The 17,981-nt window shown below is 44.0% G+C and overlaps 1 protein-coding gene across 1 annotated transcript in view; it reads left to right on the forward strand.

The window, feature by feature from the left end:
- The window catches only part of CUNH1orf21 (chromosome unknown C1orf21 homolog), a 221,919-nt gene that overhangs the window by 73,878 nt on the left and 130,060 nt on the right, over positions 1 to 17,981 (forward strand). Inside the window, exon 2 of the mRNA XM_004767950.3 lies at positions 6,219 to 6,436. Coding sequence (XP_004768007.1) covers positions 6,343 to 6,436 — 94 coding nt within the window. The 5' untranslated portion in view covers positions 6,219 to 6,342. The remainder of the gene's footprint in view (positions 1 to 6,218; positions 6,437 to 17,981) is intronic.

Consider the following 17,981-nt stretch of genomic DNA (forward strand, 5'->3'; position numbering starts at 1 on the left):
ATATTTTTTCTTTTTGACGCTTAGATGTTGGCTCTTCCTTTAATAAAAGAAAGGAGTTTTTAGATGTTGCCTTTTCTTGATTTCCCTTTTTAATCAGAGGGAAAAAGGGGGCATTTTGCTTCTGATCTATTAATAATGTGGCTGTATCCTTTTCTTAACTGCTGACTTCATAGCTCTCTGCATACCCATTTCAATCAGAATTTGATTTCTCTCCAGTCCTCTAAGCTGCATGTGGTATATGCCTGTTCTTTCTGGCCTAGGATTTCTTTATGGAGCTTATCACTTTGAATTCTTTTTTTTTTTTTTTTTTTGGTAAGTGTCTTTCCTGACAAGGAAATTGTCTATAGTGTTTTTGGCTTTTTCATCCAAAATGAGAAAGACCAGAACTGATTGGTGGAAAGTGAAATTATCCATACTATTATGTCAATAGAAATGTTTTCCCATGTTTTTTCTCTTTTAAAAAAAGGTCAGATATCTCTTTGTTTTTTCTCAAAACAGAATTTGTGTATTTCTTTCCTTCCCAATTTTGTAAAAATAGGTTTTCTGATAAAACTGTGCTTCCAGTTTAAAAAAAGTAGGTAAAGAGAAAGGTCATCAGCAATCCCACTTCTGGATATATATTCAGAGGGAACAAAATCACTATCTCCAAGAGATGTCTGCACTCCCGTGTTCACTGAAGCATTGTTCGTAATAGTCAAGGTATAGAAACAACCCAAGTGTCCACCCGTGGATGAATGGATCAAGAAAATGTCACACACACACACACACACTCTCTCTCTCACTGGAATGTCAGCCTTAAAAAAGGAAAGAGATCCTGCCATTTCCAACAACACCGATGAACTAGAGAGCATTATGCTAAATGAAGTAAGAGAAAGGCAAATACTGCATGATATCACTTATCTGTGTAATCTAAAAATAAAATAAATCAAACTCAGAAACAGTATAATGCCGGTTGCCAAGGACGGGGGTCGGGGGTGGGAGAAGGAGAGGTTGGTAGAAGGATACAAACTTCTGGTTCTAAGATGAATACAGTCCGAGAATCTAACATGTAACATGGTGATTGTAGTTGATTGGCATGTATTTTAGAACTGCAAGTTGCTAAGAGAGTAGAAGTTAAGAGTTCTTGCTGAAGGAAGGAAGGAGAGAAAGAGAAAAAGAGAAGTAGGAGAGTTGCTGGATGTGTTAATTAAGCTGACGGTGGGATCCCGTTCACAGTGTATGCGTGTATCAGATCATCGTTACGGAGCTTACACACTCACAGCGTATGGCAGTTTTGTCAATTGTGCCTCAGTAAAGGCTGAAAACAATAAAATACAAATAAAGAAAAATCATTGGCACAAGGGGACAAAAGGGAAAATCCATAATAATCCATAATCTTTTCTTATAAAAAGACAAATGTTTCACGTGTATGTAAGAGGTAGTCATAGCAAGGTAATGGGCTTAGTTGTGCATAGAAAAGAACTTTCTAGTGTTCCAATGTGGAGTGTTCTCGAACAGTAATTCCCCTAGTGATACTTAAAGCATTACCTAAAGATCCTTGAGGCATGGTGAAAGGAATAATAAACATGCCTGCATGGTTACAAATGTTTTGGTCCTTTTTAAATTTTTGAAGAGGATTTACAAATTTTCTAAGTGTATTTTAACAAAAGCAGGAAAATATTCTATGAAGATGGCCCTAGGGGCACCTGGGTGGCTCAGTCGGTTAAGCAACTGCCTTCGGCTCAGGTCATGATCCTGGAGTCTCAGGAACAGGTCCCGCATTGGTATCCCTGCTCAGTGGGGAGCCTGCTTCTCCCTCTCCCTCTGCTTGTGTGTGTGCGTGCGCATGTTCTCTGTCTCTCGCAAATGAAAAAAACCCGAAATCTTAAAAAAAAAGGATGGTCTAAAGTCAGTTAGCTCATAGCATTGCGGATAGACATTGTAACTTCTGATTTCATGGTACAGGATAATATACCCATACAACTGTTTGGGAAGATTTCTGCACAAAGCCATGGGCAGTTAATTGGATCCCATGTTTTTAGAGACGCCTGACGAACCTGTCATGTAGTTTATTTTGTTCTTAGAAACTGTCCTCAGTGGGACTTGGTATTATTGGAAGATTCTATCAAACATCAAAGAGATACTTGAGCTTAATTCTCACACTGCAGTCTGATTTCAGAAATAGCGTGTTGTTACTAACAATACGGGAAAACTAGACTCAGCTCCGTCCAGCTCTGTGGTCTCGGCGTGTTCGTGGGCACCGTCAGACTCACCTCTCTAAGTGCTGTGGTTTCAGGAAGGGGCATGCACAGAGGGTTTAGGGCTTGGCAGAGAAAAGCTGAGCAAAGCCAACGAGAAAATAGAAGCTTTAAAAAAAAAATGCTAGGGTTTCGGGAGAGATAATACAAACAAGAGGGAAGCATTTAGGGCAGATTACTGTGGTCATTAGGGGGTCATTTCCGAGGGTCTGCTCGGTTTGAGGTCTCGGTGGGATCTAAGTGGGAGGATGTTCGGGAGAAATGCAACTGTGACATCGTATCAGGCTATGAAAGGGGCCGTGCAGGGGTGTTTTCGTGATGATTCGTCAGCTGTGCTCAGGCCCCAAGCGTGATCTCTCTCGACATTCCCTCCCTCAAGGCTGAATCTGGTGCCCCTGGGATGAACTCATTTCTTTTCCTGGACTTGACCTGTGGTGGCTGTACCACCACTGTGGCCGCTGCTTTGCAAATCTTCGTGTTCTGTGGGGATAGGGGGCAAAACTGAATCTTGTGTATAACCCAAGCTTGCCAGACACCTAGTAGTTTTTAGTAGGTATTTGTTGATTAAATGAATGAATGATTGGACGATTGCTTAAGCACAGGATTTAGGTGACACAGTAAAGTGCTTTCCCTACTGATCTGTGGTTAACTTTATGAATTAGAGATCTTCTGCCTCTTAGGTGACTTCATAATTATAACCTTCAAAATGGGCAAAATATTGGGGCACCTGGGTGGCTCATTTGATGAAGCATCTGACTTTTGATTTCGGCCCAGGTCATGATCACGGGGCTGTGAGATCGAGCCCCGTGTCCAGCTCCACGCGGGGCAATGGAGCTTGCTTAAGATTCTCTGTCTTCGTCTCCCCTCTGCGGTGCACACCCTCCCCACCCCCTCCCAAAGGCAAAATATTAAAATATATTTCTGATGATGTAAAACTTGAAAACACCACTCATTAAATCACTGCTGTAAAATACAGAGGGTGTGTGTTTCGAAAACAGAATTGCGACCTAGTTAGGATTCAGAGAGAACTCATACCGAACATGCATGCCTTTTAAAAAATATAATTCAATGGAAGCTTCCTGAGTCATCACTTGAATTGGATGTAAATCATGTCTAATCTGCTTATTAACATGCCCCTCACCTCCGTGCCTGAATAGCAGGGAAGTCCTTCCAAAAGGTATTCTTACACGTTTTATGTTTGTTAGCCTGCTGCGGTCTGATTCTCGTGTGATTTCACCTTTTCAAATTCAAGTAAGACTTTTTGATACAAACACAACTCTTAAAGCACAGAAGAAACACCACATAATGCTTTTCAGGAGGTAGCAAAGGATAATTCACGTCTTAGATCCTTACACGAACTTCTTGGGTAGCCTGTGAGGTGGTAAACAGAAATTTGGAATGAGGACAAGGAAAGCGAGGGGGACGCCCAGAGAGGACAGTTGTCGGGTCCCCTTGGGTCACCCCTGTCCTTCAGGGACTCTGTTAGTGTTTCCCATTCTCCTTCCGGTTCTTACTTTGTTTTGAAGAGGTGGCAACGGAAGGTTTCCCTCCTCTCTTCAGCTTGTTCTCCTGTGGACTCGTGAGCTTGTTTGCCCACAGTCCTTTCTGGAAACTGAGGAATTTGTGCTGGGCCTACACCTGTTCCCTTAGGTGGTGATGCTGGAGGGACACTGAGGGAGGTCAGCCCCCGAGAAAGGGCTGGCTTGGGGAGCATGGTGGCGGCGGCCACAAGCCCCAGCAGCTTCTTGGTTGGAGAGGAATTTTTCCCTTCTTCTGCCTTCGGAACTGAATTCCCTCTCTCATTCTTCTTGTCTCATATGTCAGTGATGTTTCTTCAAAATCTGTGTTAGGCCGACAGAATGGATTTCTGCACTGCTAGTTTAATATCTCTCCAAGTGTGCCCAGCTTTGCCCCGGAGAGACGTCCTTATCTTGAAGTTGGATAAGGCCCTTCACAAAGCATCAGCCATGCAAGCAGGAAGCCACCCCCTTCCCTGACCCGCTCCTACCTCTTCCCACCCAGCAAGGGTGAGTCTGGACTCGGGGGCGCACACTCCCACGCCCACCCTTCTACATTCTAGTGTCTTCACTTAGGCACTTCCCTAGGTCTAGATGATGCTACTGCCCTTTGAGCCTTACTGGACTGCTAAGTCTCTACAAAATACTACTTCCTCTTTTAGCTCCTGTCTTTGCCCAGTCATAATTTTTCTCTCTCTCTCTCTCTCTCTTTTTTTTTTTTTTTAAATTCTGTATTGCCATATTCCTGTGAAACCTCTATCATGACCCTTCTTCACAACATTAAAAAATGTCTCCCGCATGCACATTGCCCCCATCAAGCCCCTGAGCTGTACAGACTGGTATGAATAGACCATCAGATCAAAATATTCTAGCTTTAGACACATCACTGCTAAATGTGGGGTGTGTGTGTGTGTGTGTATGTGTGCGCGCACTCCAGCTAGATTTACAAATATGAAAACGTGTTAACAAGAGGTTACCCAATCACGTAGAAAAACTATAAACATCAACTGTCTGGGGAATTAAAAAAAATCTTCCTTTTTTGTAAAATTTGATCAACTAACCCTAATCCTATCCTCCCAGTCATGAGCCAATGCTAGGAGATAGTATGAGAAAGTACAGAAAGACAGGACTGGTGTTATACCCACAGAGTCGATACTGCAATTTGTGTTTGCTTGGCTTCATTGAAGATCATTACCTTTGTATCTAAGTTTGTTTTTGAGATTGATTTGGAATTACCTTTCAGTATCCGATGAATTTGAAAAATTCCCCGAGCTGAGATTTTATGGCTTAAGTGATTAGATTTCTCTGTCCATGGGTGCCCTAGGATATGCCTGGGGCTGTGTTTCAGTTTCTAGAGCCCTGTTCCTGAGGCTGAGCAAACCATCAGTTGTTCATAAAGGGGAGAGGGCTGTAGGGGACGCAGGCGCCCATCCGTGTCGGGTGCGTGGCCTGATGCTTCTTTCGCTCTGCTTGGGTGTAAAGCGGTGGGGGCCCGAGCTACAGTGGGATGGATGGAGATGAAGGAATGGGTGGATATTCAGGCAGACGTCTGTGCGACTGGCCTAAGTTGTCTGCAAGATTGGAATGGCTGGAAAAGAACGAAAGAATAAAATCATACAGAGCAAACCCTGAGAATCTGAGCAGTGACCTTGGGTGGAGTGGGGAAAGTATATTTACTTACATAAACTAGAAGACTATCTTCTTTGTGTTTATCCATAAATTCTTTCAGTCTTTGTTAGTGGTTCAGTAGACGGACAGAGCCTCCAGTAAGAGGTGGGCAATTGCCTTTTCTTTTTCGATCTTCCCACATCTTCTCAATCCTTAAAGCATTCAGCTAGCTGCTCAGAGCATGGACACGAGTAAGTGTGAATCCCTGCCTCCATCACCTTCCTTCATCCTCCAAAACACTGTCACGGAGGGACACGGAGTTCCTTCCAGAACCCACCAGAAATATATAAATTAGCCCATATTTCAGCCTGTCGAGGAAGGCTGCTTCGTCCTGGAAAAAAATTGAGGATCTGAAAAGAGCCGGCTTGCAAGGAAGGAGGGGGAAGATGGAGAATTTTTCCCACCAGTTTCCTGAGCTGGGTGGAGCTCATGAATGTACTTTTCCTTACTCTGAAGGTTTTTGAGATTCCAGAACATTAGCAAACATACATGCACTTTATGTGTAATAAGGAGTAGTGCCCCAATATTTATTTCAATAAACAAATACATATGTTTTTGTTATCTCCTCAAGGAGTTCAGCCATGTGTTGTACAGGGGCCATGCCTTCTGGTCTTGCTTTCTGAGTGACTTTCAGGCAAAAGGGGGCCGTGTTGCCTTTCCTCCTCAGCACCAGTTACCCCCTCCCCATGCGCCGAGGTCAGGCAGGACTCCTTGTGCATTGCCGATCACACAGCGGGGGACACTGAGACACAGGCTTTTGCTACCCTCGTTCTGATCCAGCTTTCTGCTCTTGCAGGTGCACACATCCTGACCGACTCAGCAGGAAGGTGGATTTTCTTTGTGTTTAAAGAAAAAAAATGTCCCCGTGTCTGTAGAGATGATTTGCAGTTCAGCCCGGCTGAAGCTGACCGAATGAGACTATGGGCTGTGCCTCTGCCAAGCATGTTGCCACTGTTCAAAATGAAGAGGAAGCCCAGAAAGGGAAGAACTACCAGAACGGAGATGTGTTTGGCGGTGAGTGCCGTTGAACTTGACCCTTGACCTCCTGACCCCGGCCTTCACTTTTTCCAGAGTCAGAGCAAATACTTGTAGTGTTTGGGGGTGGGGGGTGGTGCTGGTAAAGGGCTGATGAGATTTGGCTAGAAATCAGGGCAGATCTTTTACGTGGGGCAGTTTCTGTAGTAATTTATACATAGAGGATTCTGAGGAGTGCTATGGAGGTTTTATACAGAAACTAACACTGAAGTCAAGCTTTAAGTAACTGGATGGGTACAGAGGACAGCAGCAACAGGGAGTCCTGGTAGAGGAGCGCTGTACGACCGAAAACACAGTCGTCCAAAAGTACATGAGAGAGTGAGGTGTTTCTTAGGGCTCCTAGTTACTCTTTATGGGGCTTTTTGTGTGCATTTTTTTCAGATTAAAAAATACAAATACAGTGAATTTAGTAATTGTCTTTTAACTGTTTTGTGATGAATCAAAGTGACTTTAGAATATCTTGTGCATCGCTTCTCGGCCTTTTGGCTAAGATCAAGTGTAGAATATCTCGTGCAAAGGTCACAACCTGCCAACCCATGGCCACGTCTGGTTTGCAAATATATTTTCTTTGGCTCCCAAAGAATTACAAAATAAAAAGCAAGGCAGCGTATAAAACTCAGGATGCTTCATGTAAAACCCCCAAATTTCTTCAGGAAACCTGGTGACACCGAGTCTGTCTTCCCTGAGGCCATAGTCAGTGGGTTGAGATAACAATGGTCCCCCCGGTCCAGGAACTGCTGAGCCCGCCCTGAAGAGCACACGAAGCCCCGTTCACTCCTGAACATCAATGGCCTGGCCACTTTCAGGCTTCTCAGTGTGCCTGGCGATGAGTTTGTTCCTTAGAAGATCTGCAATTGCTCTGGAGCCACATGGTTGTGGGTTAGTACAAAATTCCAGTTAGGAAGGCAGACATAGGAGTTTGGCTGAGTTACTTTGACATCACCCACGACTGGACCCATGCACGGTACTCCTGTGTTCAGACACTGGCAAGTCACTCTACGGCATTTTGGTCCCTCCTGATGGTTGTGCCGGTCCCCGGTGAAGAATTGGGGTACCGTGGGAAGGTAGCTGCTCTGCTAAAAGTAGGCTAGTGTATATGGGAGGAGGACTTTGTGTTGTGTCGTTTCAAGGAAATGTATGTGTTGCCTGGAACAAATTTGCTTCTGGTGGCGACTGCCTAGAAAATTCAGAACAGTGGGGAAAAGTAGCGTGGGAGCATTTAACTAAAACTTGACTCAGATCACTGAGACCAGTTCCTGGGAAAACAGTTAATTGGACGAGCATCATTCCGTCACTCCCAAACACTTAACTATTAAGAGAACATAATCTAGTATCAAGCATTTGTTCAAATTAGCTTCTACGTGATATTCTGTGTCATTATCATTTTTGTAACAAGAGCTACCATTAATGGAGCTGCCTCCATATGTCGAACATGCTGAAGCATTTATACACTCATTTTCATGGTGCATTTTTCACAACAATCCTGTGAAAGATGTGTCATCCCAGTTTTACATATTTGGAAGCTGAAGCACAGAGAGACTAACCGGTCCCAAGTTGCCCAGCTACGAAACCACAGACTCAGGTCGCTCTGACTCCAGGGTCCATGTTGCTTCTCTCAGTGTCGATGCCCGGCACCCTGCTGCCTCCCATCGGTCACTCATTCTTCAGTGCAAAAGAGTATTGACTGGCCTGTATAGGATAGGCCGAGACCTTTTGCTAAATGCCATGGGGGAGGGAGTGCAGAAGTAAATGATACGTAAATCTCCCTTTCTAGGACTTCATGAGAGGATGAGGAAATGTTATGAGGCAAAATAAGCCATGTACCAGGAGAGGAAAAGACATACATCGTGGTAAGAGTCAAGGGGATGGAGAGATTGCCTTAAAAGGCGGGATCAGAGTAGATTTCTAGAGGTGACCTCTAAACCTGGCCTTAAAGGACCGGAAGAATCTAAACTTGTTAGATGAAGGGTGCAGGAAGGAACTGGGTGACGAAAGGCTAGAGGTGATGTGAGACTTATTGAGAATTATAAATAATCCAGTTGGAATGGAATGTAAAATTTAAGTGGGAGAGAATTGGCTAGAAAACTAAGGGTTAAATTATAGAGAACTTTGAATACCATTTTACAGTCTTTAGAAAGATAGACTGTAAGAGCAAAAACCAGTGATAGTATATTGCCCTTATATTCTGTCTCGCAGTGAGACCACCTCACCATCCAGTCGATAATCGGTTTCAGCTTTAATAGGCAAGGAGACTTTCTATTATTCTAAAGTACGATGTGTATTTGGCAAATGTTGGCGTCTAATAAAGGACTTTTCCATTAGTCAACTATCGCTGGGTATCAGACAACCTTAAGATCTCAGCGGCGTTCAACAACTAGCCTGTCTTTCTTGATCACGAGTTGGTGAGTCAGCTGGAGTGGCTCTGCTCCATGTCTCTCTCATCTTCCTCCTGGGACCAGTGAGCTGCAGGAGGGGAGAGGGGGCATGCTCTTCTTTTGCAGAAGCATAAAAGTGCAAGCAGTACACAAGATGCCTCTTAACCTTGGGCTTTCAGCTGGCCCAGTGTCACATGCACATTTTACTGGTCAACTCAAGTCACACAAATGCGCTCAAAGACAAGACTCAGAGAAACCCATCTGAACACGATGCATTTGTGACGAGGGTGTGGATGTGGGGAAGAGTCGAGAATCGGGGCTGACAATTCGCTGTGCCCCCAGCCTCCTCAGTCATGGCTGTCTGTGTGGCTCCGTTCAGTTCATGCAGTCTGAGCATTTTTTCAGCCTCCCAGTACTTACACGGACATTTTGTTCACTTCAGCATCCATCATCTTGTTACTCTTTCTGACATAAACATTGGTGGGTTTGTGGCATGGTGTTAGAGACAGCAGAACAAGGAGGAAGAGAGCTTCTTGAACTGGGCAAGGGAGATGGTTTTGATAGTCCCACAGGGCTCTGGCGTTAAAATTGTCAGAGGGCAGACTGAACATCAGTGCCTTTATCCTAGTGTTACTAAATTCTAGAGTATGTATATGACCATATAAGGTCCTGTCTGTGTTTCTCCACTTAAATTTTAATTTGCAAGCAGAGCAAGTATACAGAATCCTAGTATGATCACAGATGGTCCCAGGTGACTAGCAGATCTGGCTCACTTTTACTCACTTGATATCTTTGTCACCCATTGTTTTGTAACATGTTACCTCATGACAAAGAACTCCACACTTAGTAGCTTGAAACAAGCACCGGTTTATTATTTATCACAATTCTGTGGGTGCCTGGGTTCCTCTGCTGTTTTTGCCTCGGTTCAATCAGGTGGCAACACTTAGCTGGGCACTCAGTGGGGTTCACCTAACTAAGATGGCTTCAAGTCTCTCCAGCTAGAAAGTCAAACTTTTCATGAGGTGGCTGGTAGAGGAAGTGGAAGCTGTCGGGCCGATGAATACCTAGACTTGTAAGTCCAAGAATGTCACTTTTGCACCATTCTATTGTCTAAAGCAAGTTTCAGGACCATCCCAGAGTCAGGAGATCTAGAGGTCTCCATCTATTGAGTCTAAGGAATTGTTGGCGGCCATCTTTGGATACTAGTTACCTCAGCCACTGAGAGAGGCAGTGAGAACCCCATGACTGGATTATATTCCAACCTGGACAGTTAGAGTCTGCTTTTTGAATCACTGCTCTGTTTTTTTACTGAATAAAGTTGCCTCATTTCACTTTTTAGAAGCTGTTTTTTAAATGTTTAAAAAATGTTACTATTGCTTGTTCTTGAAGAGTTGACAAAGTCTGTGAAGGATGGCATATTTGGAGATGGCTCTGAAGTATGTGTCTCTGAGTGTGTGTACACACACACATTTGATCCTTTTCCTAAAGGTGTGAATTTAATTTCATAGCTTCTAAGGACATGCTGAGGAGCGTTGATAAACAGTGTGTTTTTACAAATGGTAATTTCCATTTTTATGAAGCAGTTTGGTCTCTGTGATGTTTTGGTTACCTAGAAGACCGACCACTCCAAATGTGTGTTACAGAATATGTCTAGACTATTCCACCAAAGAGGATGAACTGACCAAAGAGCATCTTGACTCTTAGATTTCACAGAATTCAGGAGGTCACTACCAAGGAACTTTATCACTGACGTTTACCTATAGACTTTCCTTCCCTTTAAATACTGAAGCATAAGAAGTTTCAGATCTAAGGTTGTGCCTCACATCCATGTGGCCTGTTGAGAAGTACAATCCAGACCAGAGAGCCCCGTCTCCAGATTGGAATTTTCCTTCCCAGATGTCAGGGCCAATGTGCCGAGGTCAATCAGAGGACAGCTGAGCAGATTGCCAAAACCAGCTTGCCACAGAGGGGTGACCAACAGGTTCAAGTTATCATCAACTAGTTAAGCAAGTTCTAAAGGGAATCCAAGTGCTTACTGGATTCTTTTAACAGCCATTCTCTTAGACTATTAAAGTAGGTGCACGGAACAGGTTCAAGTCTTACTGGAGAAATTAACACCTCAAACCTGAGTTCATTATCTCTCCTGCCGCCCACCCCAAGAGGAGAAAGCTCTTTACTTACATTGACTTTACTGTTTGCCTGAAGGTCACCACCATTCTTCCAGGAATGTAGGCTTTAATTTGCCTTTTCCGGCTTCAGTGACTCTTGCCGCTCTCCCCAGAAGCTCTTCTCTTGCTGTTGCCACAGCCCGTCACCCGGAATGGCGCAGTATCTCCAAACCGAGCGCCATGAGCCCCCTTGGTTGTTTGTTTTCTTCTGGGATTTTCTTTGTCGTTCATTTTTAATTGTCAATTTTTTGCGCCACTGTTGGAGTCTGTCAGGTTTTTCTAAGTGCTCCTCTGCCCGTGTTCATTCTCCTGCTCCAGAACTTTCTGTGGCACCTGGTTCTTTAGCCAGTAAAATCCTAAGTCCTTAGTGAACATGCCTTACAAGGGCTCATAGCCACCTTGGCAGCCTTGTTTCACGCTCTGTCCTTCATGTTCCCTGTTCCTCAGCCAGACTGGACAGCTTGCCCTGTGACCTTGGACACACCTGTCTCCCAGGCCTTCTGGTACGCCATGACCTCAGCTGTTCTTCCCAACTTCACCCACACTTGCATGAAGCCTTTCTCATACCTTCAGAAAGTATCGTTTTCCTGCCATCCCAGGATACCTCTTTACATACTTAGGTATTTGGCTTATTTCTTGATACGTCTCATCTCATTATTTGTGTATATGTGTTATCTCTCTTATGAGCCAGTTAGGCTCCTGAAGGCAGGGACTGTAGGTCTTGAGGGAAACCAGGGTTCCCAGAACTGTGGGAGCTGGAGACAGAGAGATTGTTTGGGAATCGGGGTGGGCCCTGGTGGGCCGGCTTCCCCGTGTGACTAGGTGGCTGAGTTTGGCTGAAGGGCCAAGAGAGTTTGAGGTTTATAAATGTTCCCTTAAGTGGAGGTGTTTAGATGATTACAGTAAATTCTTCTGAAATAGCAGTGTAAGACCAAATATAAAAGGCAAGCAGTAAAGCAAGATTTTGGCTACTTTGTCTCCCCTGGATTCTGTATTACTGTGTAGCTTCAGTGCAATTCTGATGCTTAGCTGTGTAAAGTGGGAGCATATACCAGGACTGTCTGTGTGTGTGTGTGTGTGTATGTGTGTGTGTGTGTGTCTGCGTGTGAGAGAGAGAGGGTGTTATCCAATCTGTTACCCATCTCAAGTATTGTAGGGACCAACTTCACAGGTTATGGGAGGATTATGTAAGAGAATGGATCACATTCATTCAGAAAGTCAAAGCAGTTGAAGGCGAAGTAATAATTCCCTGTTTCTTTCTGCAGTAATTTCTGATTGCATGAAGTGAAGATTAATTAAAATTAATCTGTGTTTGTGTTTGTGAGACAGTAGCAGGATAATGTTACCTCTTGTGCCATCCAGGCCAGTAGCCTCTGGCCACCTCTGATATGAAGCATGTGAAACATGCCTGTTCTTATTGAGATATGCTATGGGCATGAAATACACACAGGACTTTAAGGACTTTGTATAAAAGAGAGTATAAAATGGCTCATTAATGATTTTTTTAATTAATTACATATCAAAGTGAATAGTAGTTTGGATGTATTGGGTTAAGTAAAATACATTGTTCAAATTAATTTCATCAGTTTCTTTTTGCTCATTGAATGTGGCTCCTAGAAATATTGAAAGTACATCCGTAACTCACATTATTTTTCTACTGGATGGTGCTGGTTTAAGTCCCTGAAAGGAAGTGTTGGGTGTTTTGGGCTCCCTTTTCTTCCCAGTTCCAGCTTTGGAGTTTACTTACTCTGGAATTCAAGAGAAAAGGAGTTAGTTAGGCTGAGACAGGTGGGGGCGTGGGGTGTTGGGGACCACGGGAAAGGCAGAGACAGGGAAGCAGCTTAGCAGGAGAGGAAGAGCACAGGGTCGCGTGCTCATCTCTCGGCTCTCGTCAGTGGCCGTCTTCAGCTGCGCCTCATGTAACTTCTTCTGCTGGCCCAGGGAAGCTTGTGTTGACTTCTGAAATTGTTATTTCCCAAGGATCAGAGAGGAAATCTTTCTCTCTCACTGCTCACCCACCTTTTGTTTGGTTGTTGTTGTTGCTTTCATTGAGTTGGTCAAGAACCTTAGGGGCAGGAGAACTGTTTGTTGGGTTTGTGATAGAGCCAGGTCATGGTCGTGAAAGCAGGGGGAAAAAAAATTAAGTCAAGAAGAGTGAGGGATGGGGCGCCTGGGTGGCTCAGTGGATTAAGCCGCTGCCTTCGGCTCAGGTCATGATCTCAGTGTCCTGGGATCGAGCCCCGCATCGGGCCCTCTGCTTAGCAGGGAGCCTGCTTCCTCCTCTGTCTCTGCCTGCCTCTCTGCCTACTTGTGATCTCTCTCTCTGTCAAATAAAATAAATAAAATCTTAAAAAAAAAAAAAAAGAAGAGTGAGGGAACTGGCCCTGGGTTTAATCTTTGAAGATTCCACAGTGTCTTTTTTTTTTTTTTTTAAGATTTTATTTATTTGACGGAGAGAGAGAGAGAGATCACAAGTAGGCAGAGAGAGAGGGGGAAGCAGGCTCCCCGCTGAGCAGAAAGCCCGATACGGGGCTCAATCCCAGGACCCTGGGATCATGACCTGAGCTAAAGGCAGAGGCTTAACCCACTGAGCCACCCAGACACCATGGATTCCCCAGTGTCTTGAGCTGAGCCTCACAAAGCTGTCAGTGGCTTGAAGTGCACATGGAGCTCGTGCAATTACAGACGTCAGCCCACCTTGGCCAGGGCATTACATCATCCTCTTCCAGAGTAAACGTTCTTAGCCCAGTGCCTGGCTCAGGGAAGGGGCCCACAGGGCTCCTCGGCCACTCCGGTAGCTGCCTGTTGCTTTGGCAGGAGACGGGTCCGTATGGTGAGCACACAACTGTGATTGTGAGTTCGCTCTCTAGCTGGGGGGGTCTTCCAGCTTCCCCACTTCATCAGTGCCCGGGTGTTTTCATGTATGATACAGAGATAGTGACGGAATCCAGCCTTCGGAGTCCTGTGGAAGATCAGATGAATTAACAGTGGAGAGCACTGAGAACGCAGCCTGTGCATAACTAGCCCCCAAGCAGTAATGAAGGGTGTGAGTGGTTTGCCCACCTCTTCACTCTTGCCCCTCACTCATCTCAAAATATACTGTGCTAGAGTGGCCGTGATGGTAGAGTCAATCTGAATTTCTTTGGAAGAGTTTCCCATTAACAGAAAGTCAAGAAAATCCTATACTTTTTTAAAAATGTAAATCCAGTTAGTTAACATACAGTGTATTATTAGCTTCAGAGGTAGTGTTCAGTGATTCACCAGGTGTAACACCCAGTGCTCATCACATCACGTGTCCTCCCTGAGGCCCATCACCCAGTTACCCCCGCCCCCCCCACCAGCGGCCCTCAGTTTGTTGCCTGTAGTTAAGAGTATCTGATGGTTTGTCTCCCTCTCTGATTTTCTTTTCTTTTCTTTTCCCTCCCTTCTCCTATGCTCCTCTTTGTTCTTAAATTCCACATGAGTGAAATCATATCATTGTCTTTTTCTGATTGACTTATTTTGCTGAGCATAATACTTTCCATATTTAAGGAAAAAGAAAATTCTGGGCACCTGGGTGGCCCAGCTGGTTAAAGCATCCAGCTCTTGATTTCAGCTCAGCTCATGATCTCAGGGTCATGAGATTGAGCCCTGCATCAGACTCTGCTCTCTGCTCAGTGGGGAGTCTGCTGGAGATTCTCTCTCTCTCCCTCTTGCTCTCAAATAAATAAATAAATCTTAAAAAAAAAAAAATCAAGTACTATTTTTCCTTCCCTTGCCATTGTTTAATGTTATATGGAGAGATGAGTGGAAAAGTGGGACTATTTGTCACTGATGGGTTCAAGGCAGCCTGACTGCAGGGTGAGGGAACCTTTGAGTGCACAGACACCGTTGGCAAGGACATCCAGGCAGGGCCCTTGGTGGTGTCCCTCCGGTTTTATGTCTAGAGGGTTTCTTCCGGTTGCTCTCTTGCTCCTCCAGGGGCCTGGTCTTGTCTATAGCTGCCTGGAGCCCTTTAGCAGTCAGAAAATAAGAAAGAACTTGGCCCCGGAGAAGGCAGTGGAGACCTCTCTGGTACCATCCAGTGAACGGCACAGAGGACTGGAGCTGCAGGCGAGGCTTGTTCTCTGTTGCGGGAAGTTCTCAAAAAGTGACTCAGCAACACGAGAGAAGGTGGGAGGGTTTCTTTACCCACAGCATTTCTCCTCTGAGTTATTTTCTCCTGAGTGACATCGCAGAATTCAGAAATTAAAAAACAATGGCTGCTTCCTGGAATCCTGGTTGATGTGGCAGAAAGGATGGGTTTTGCCGTAAGCACCTGCCTGGTAACTTACCTGGTCGGGCCCCCCCCTTCCCCCCCGCCAGCAGCGCTCACCTGGCTGCACCTGTCGGACACTTAGCCCGCATTTTGGACCTGGCTCTCCCCTGCAGAGAGCAGCTCAGCACCTCCCTTTTGTGCCCAGAGCCGGAAATGTGATTGTTTCTTTTGCCCCTGAATTACGATATAAAAACAACTTAGACTCCTATTCTACAGTTTGTTATCCCCATTTTTTTTTTTTAAAGATTTTATGTATTTATTTGACAGAGATTCAAGTAGGCAGAGAGGCAGGCAGAGAGAGAGGGGGAAGCAGGCTCCCTGCTGAGCAGAGAGCCTGATGCGGGGCTTGATCCCAGGACCCTGGGATCATGACCTGAGCCGAAGGCAGAGGCTTTAACCCACTGAGCCACCCAGACACCCCCTTTTTTCTGTTTTGACACCTTCTGTTCTGTATAAGATATGAGTGTGTGTGACCATGTGGGTGTCTTAAATCAGAAGACTTAAGGCACGCCTCACGGTTCAGTCACTTAAGTGTCTGTCTTTGGCTCAGGTTGTGAACACAGGGTCCTGGGATTGAGTCCCACGTCAGGCTCCCTGCTCAGCAGAGAGCCTACTTCTCCCTCTCCCTCTACCTACTACTCCCCCTGCTTGTGTGTGCTCTCTCTCTCTGTCAAATAAATAAAATCTTCAAAAATCATAAAATAATCAGAAGCCTTAAGTATCTGACTTGAGTGGTGAGTGTGATGTTATGCCTCATTCCTGCAAAAGTGTTTTTAAAAAAATAGTTCCATCCTAGAAGTTAACAGATACATTTTCATTTATCACACATAAATCTCTGCATGTGTGTGTACATGTGTGTGTGTCTGCAGTAGCATTTTCCCACTCCTGGGTTTATCACGCACAGTGAGGGTATTTATAGAAAGAAGGACATTTCTTGGTGGAGCACTGGAGAGGCCGGGAGACAACAGACGCAGATGATGCCTTTAGTGATTGTAATTGAATAAATATTTCCATAACTAACTGAACTAAAAAGATGTACAAATTTGAAACTATTTCAATGCATGTTTTATTCTTTAAAAATACTTTATAAGTCTAGGGTTCCTGAGTGGCTCATTTGGTTAAGTGACTGCCTTCAGCTCAGGTCATGATCCTGGAATCACTGGATCGAGTCCTGCATCAGGCTCTCAACTCAACAGGGAGTCTGCTTCTTCCTCTGACCCTCTCCCCTCTTATGCTGTCTCGCTCATTCTCTCTCTCTCCAGTAAATAAATAAAATCTTAAAAAAAAAAAACTTTGTAAGTTTACCATTAAAATTTGAATTCCTTAACTCCTCACTCCATATTAGAGTTTTCCAGATGAATCAAGATGGAATATGGAACCATTAAAGTACTATAAAAAAATATGGGTGAAAAAAATGTGGGTGAAAAATTATATGGGTGAGTGTTTTTATAATCTTGGGGTTTCTACAATGCTGCAAAATCCAATGCCATAAAGAAAAGTTGATAAATTTTACCATCTAAAATTCTCTGCATGACCAAAAACTACCATTAACTACGTTAAAAGACAAATGTCAAACAGAGTGAAAATAATATTTCTAACATAGATAAGGATAGTAAGACTAGTATAAAAAGATTCTTAAACCTGTAAGGAAAGAACTAATGCTCCAACTGAAAAGTAGACAGGGTTTGTTACCAGGCAATTGAAAAGAAAAAATATAAAAGGAAAATAAACATGACAGAAAGATAACAGCTTTTTAGCAATCAAATTAATGACACCAAAGAAAGAACAAAACCTTTTTCACCATTCAAATTAGCAAGGATGGGCATCTATCTCACGCTATAACTGCGAATCTGGCAGGGGCACCAAATAGTTATAGATACATATACATATAGAATGTGAATGAGCTGCCCTTCACCCTAGCCATCCTACTTCTAGGAATTTATCATAAGGAGATAGTTGGACGAGCCTGCAAACCTGTACACTCCAGGGTCTTTCTCACTGGTGAAACATACATCAGATATAGCCATTAAAGATTAAGGTACTCTTTATTTGTTTGTTCTTAATTATTTTTTTTAATTAACATATAATGGATTATTAGCCACAGGGGTACAGGTGTGTGAATCGCCAGGTTTACATACTTTACAGCACTCACCATAGTGTGTGTTTGTTTTTAAGTAGGCTCCACACTGGGTGTGGAGCCCGACACGGGACTTGAACTCACGATCCTGAGATCAAGACCCGAGCTGAGATGAAGAATCAGATGATTAACCAACTGAGCCACCCTACTCTATATTTACTGAGATTCAAAAAAAGTACATGATGTGTTAATAAATGAAAATAGTAAAGGGTTTTACACAGCATATCTTGTTCGTAAACTTCATTTGTTTAAAATATATGTAAAACGTTGTGTATTTAAAAAGATGTTTGGGAAGGCTATTCACCAAAAAATTAACCACGGCAAATCTCTTGTGAAGTCTCAGGTGATTCTTAATTTCTTAAATCTTTGATGGTCAACATTTGTCATTCGATACAACAGTTTATTTTGATAAATAAAATTTTGTGTTTCTGTTTTCCGAAGCCAGGCAGTGGTGCTTTCAGGGCAATGTGCAATCGATCCTGTAGGAGAAAGTTCTCTCCCTGGAAATGGCCCCGGGGCCACAGGGATTCGACGAATAGACCTGTTT

Source organism: Mustela putorius, unplaced genomic scaffold, assembly GCF_011764305.1.
Source record: "Mustela putorius furo isolate JIRA1106 unplaced genomic scaffold, ASM1176430v1.1 tig00537335_pilon_pilon_pilon, whole genome shotgun sequence".
NCBI classification, from domain to species: Eukaryota; Metazoa; Chordata; class Mammalia; order Carnivora; family Mustelidae; genus Mustela; species Mustela putorius.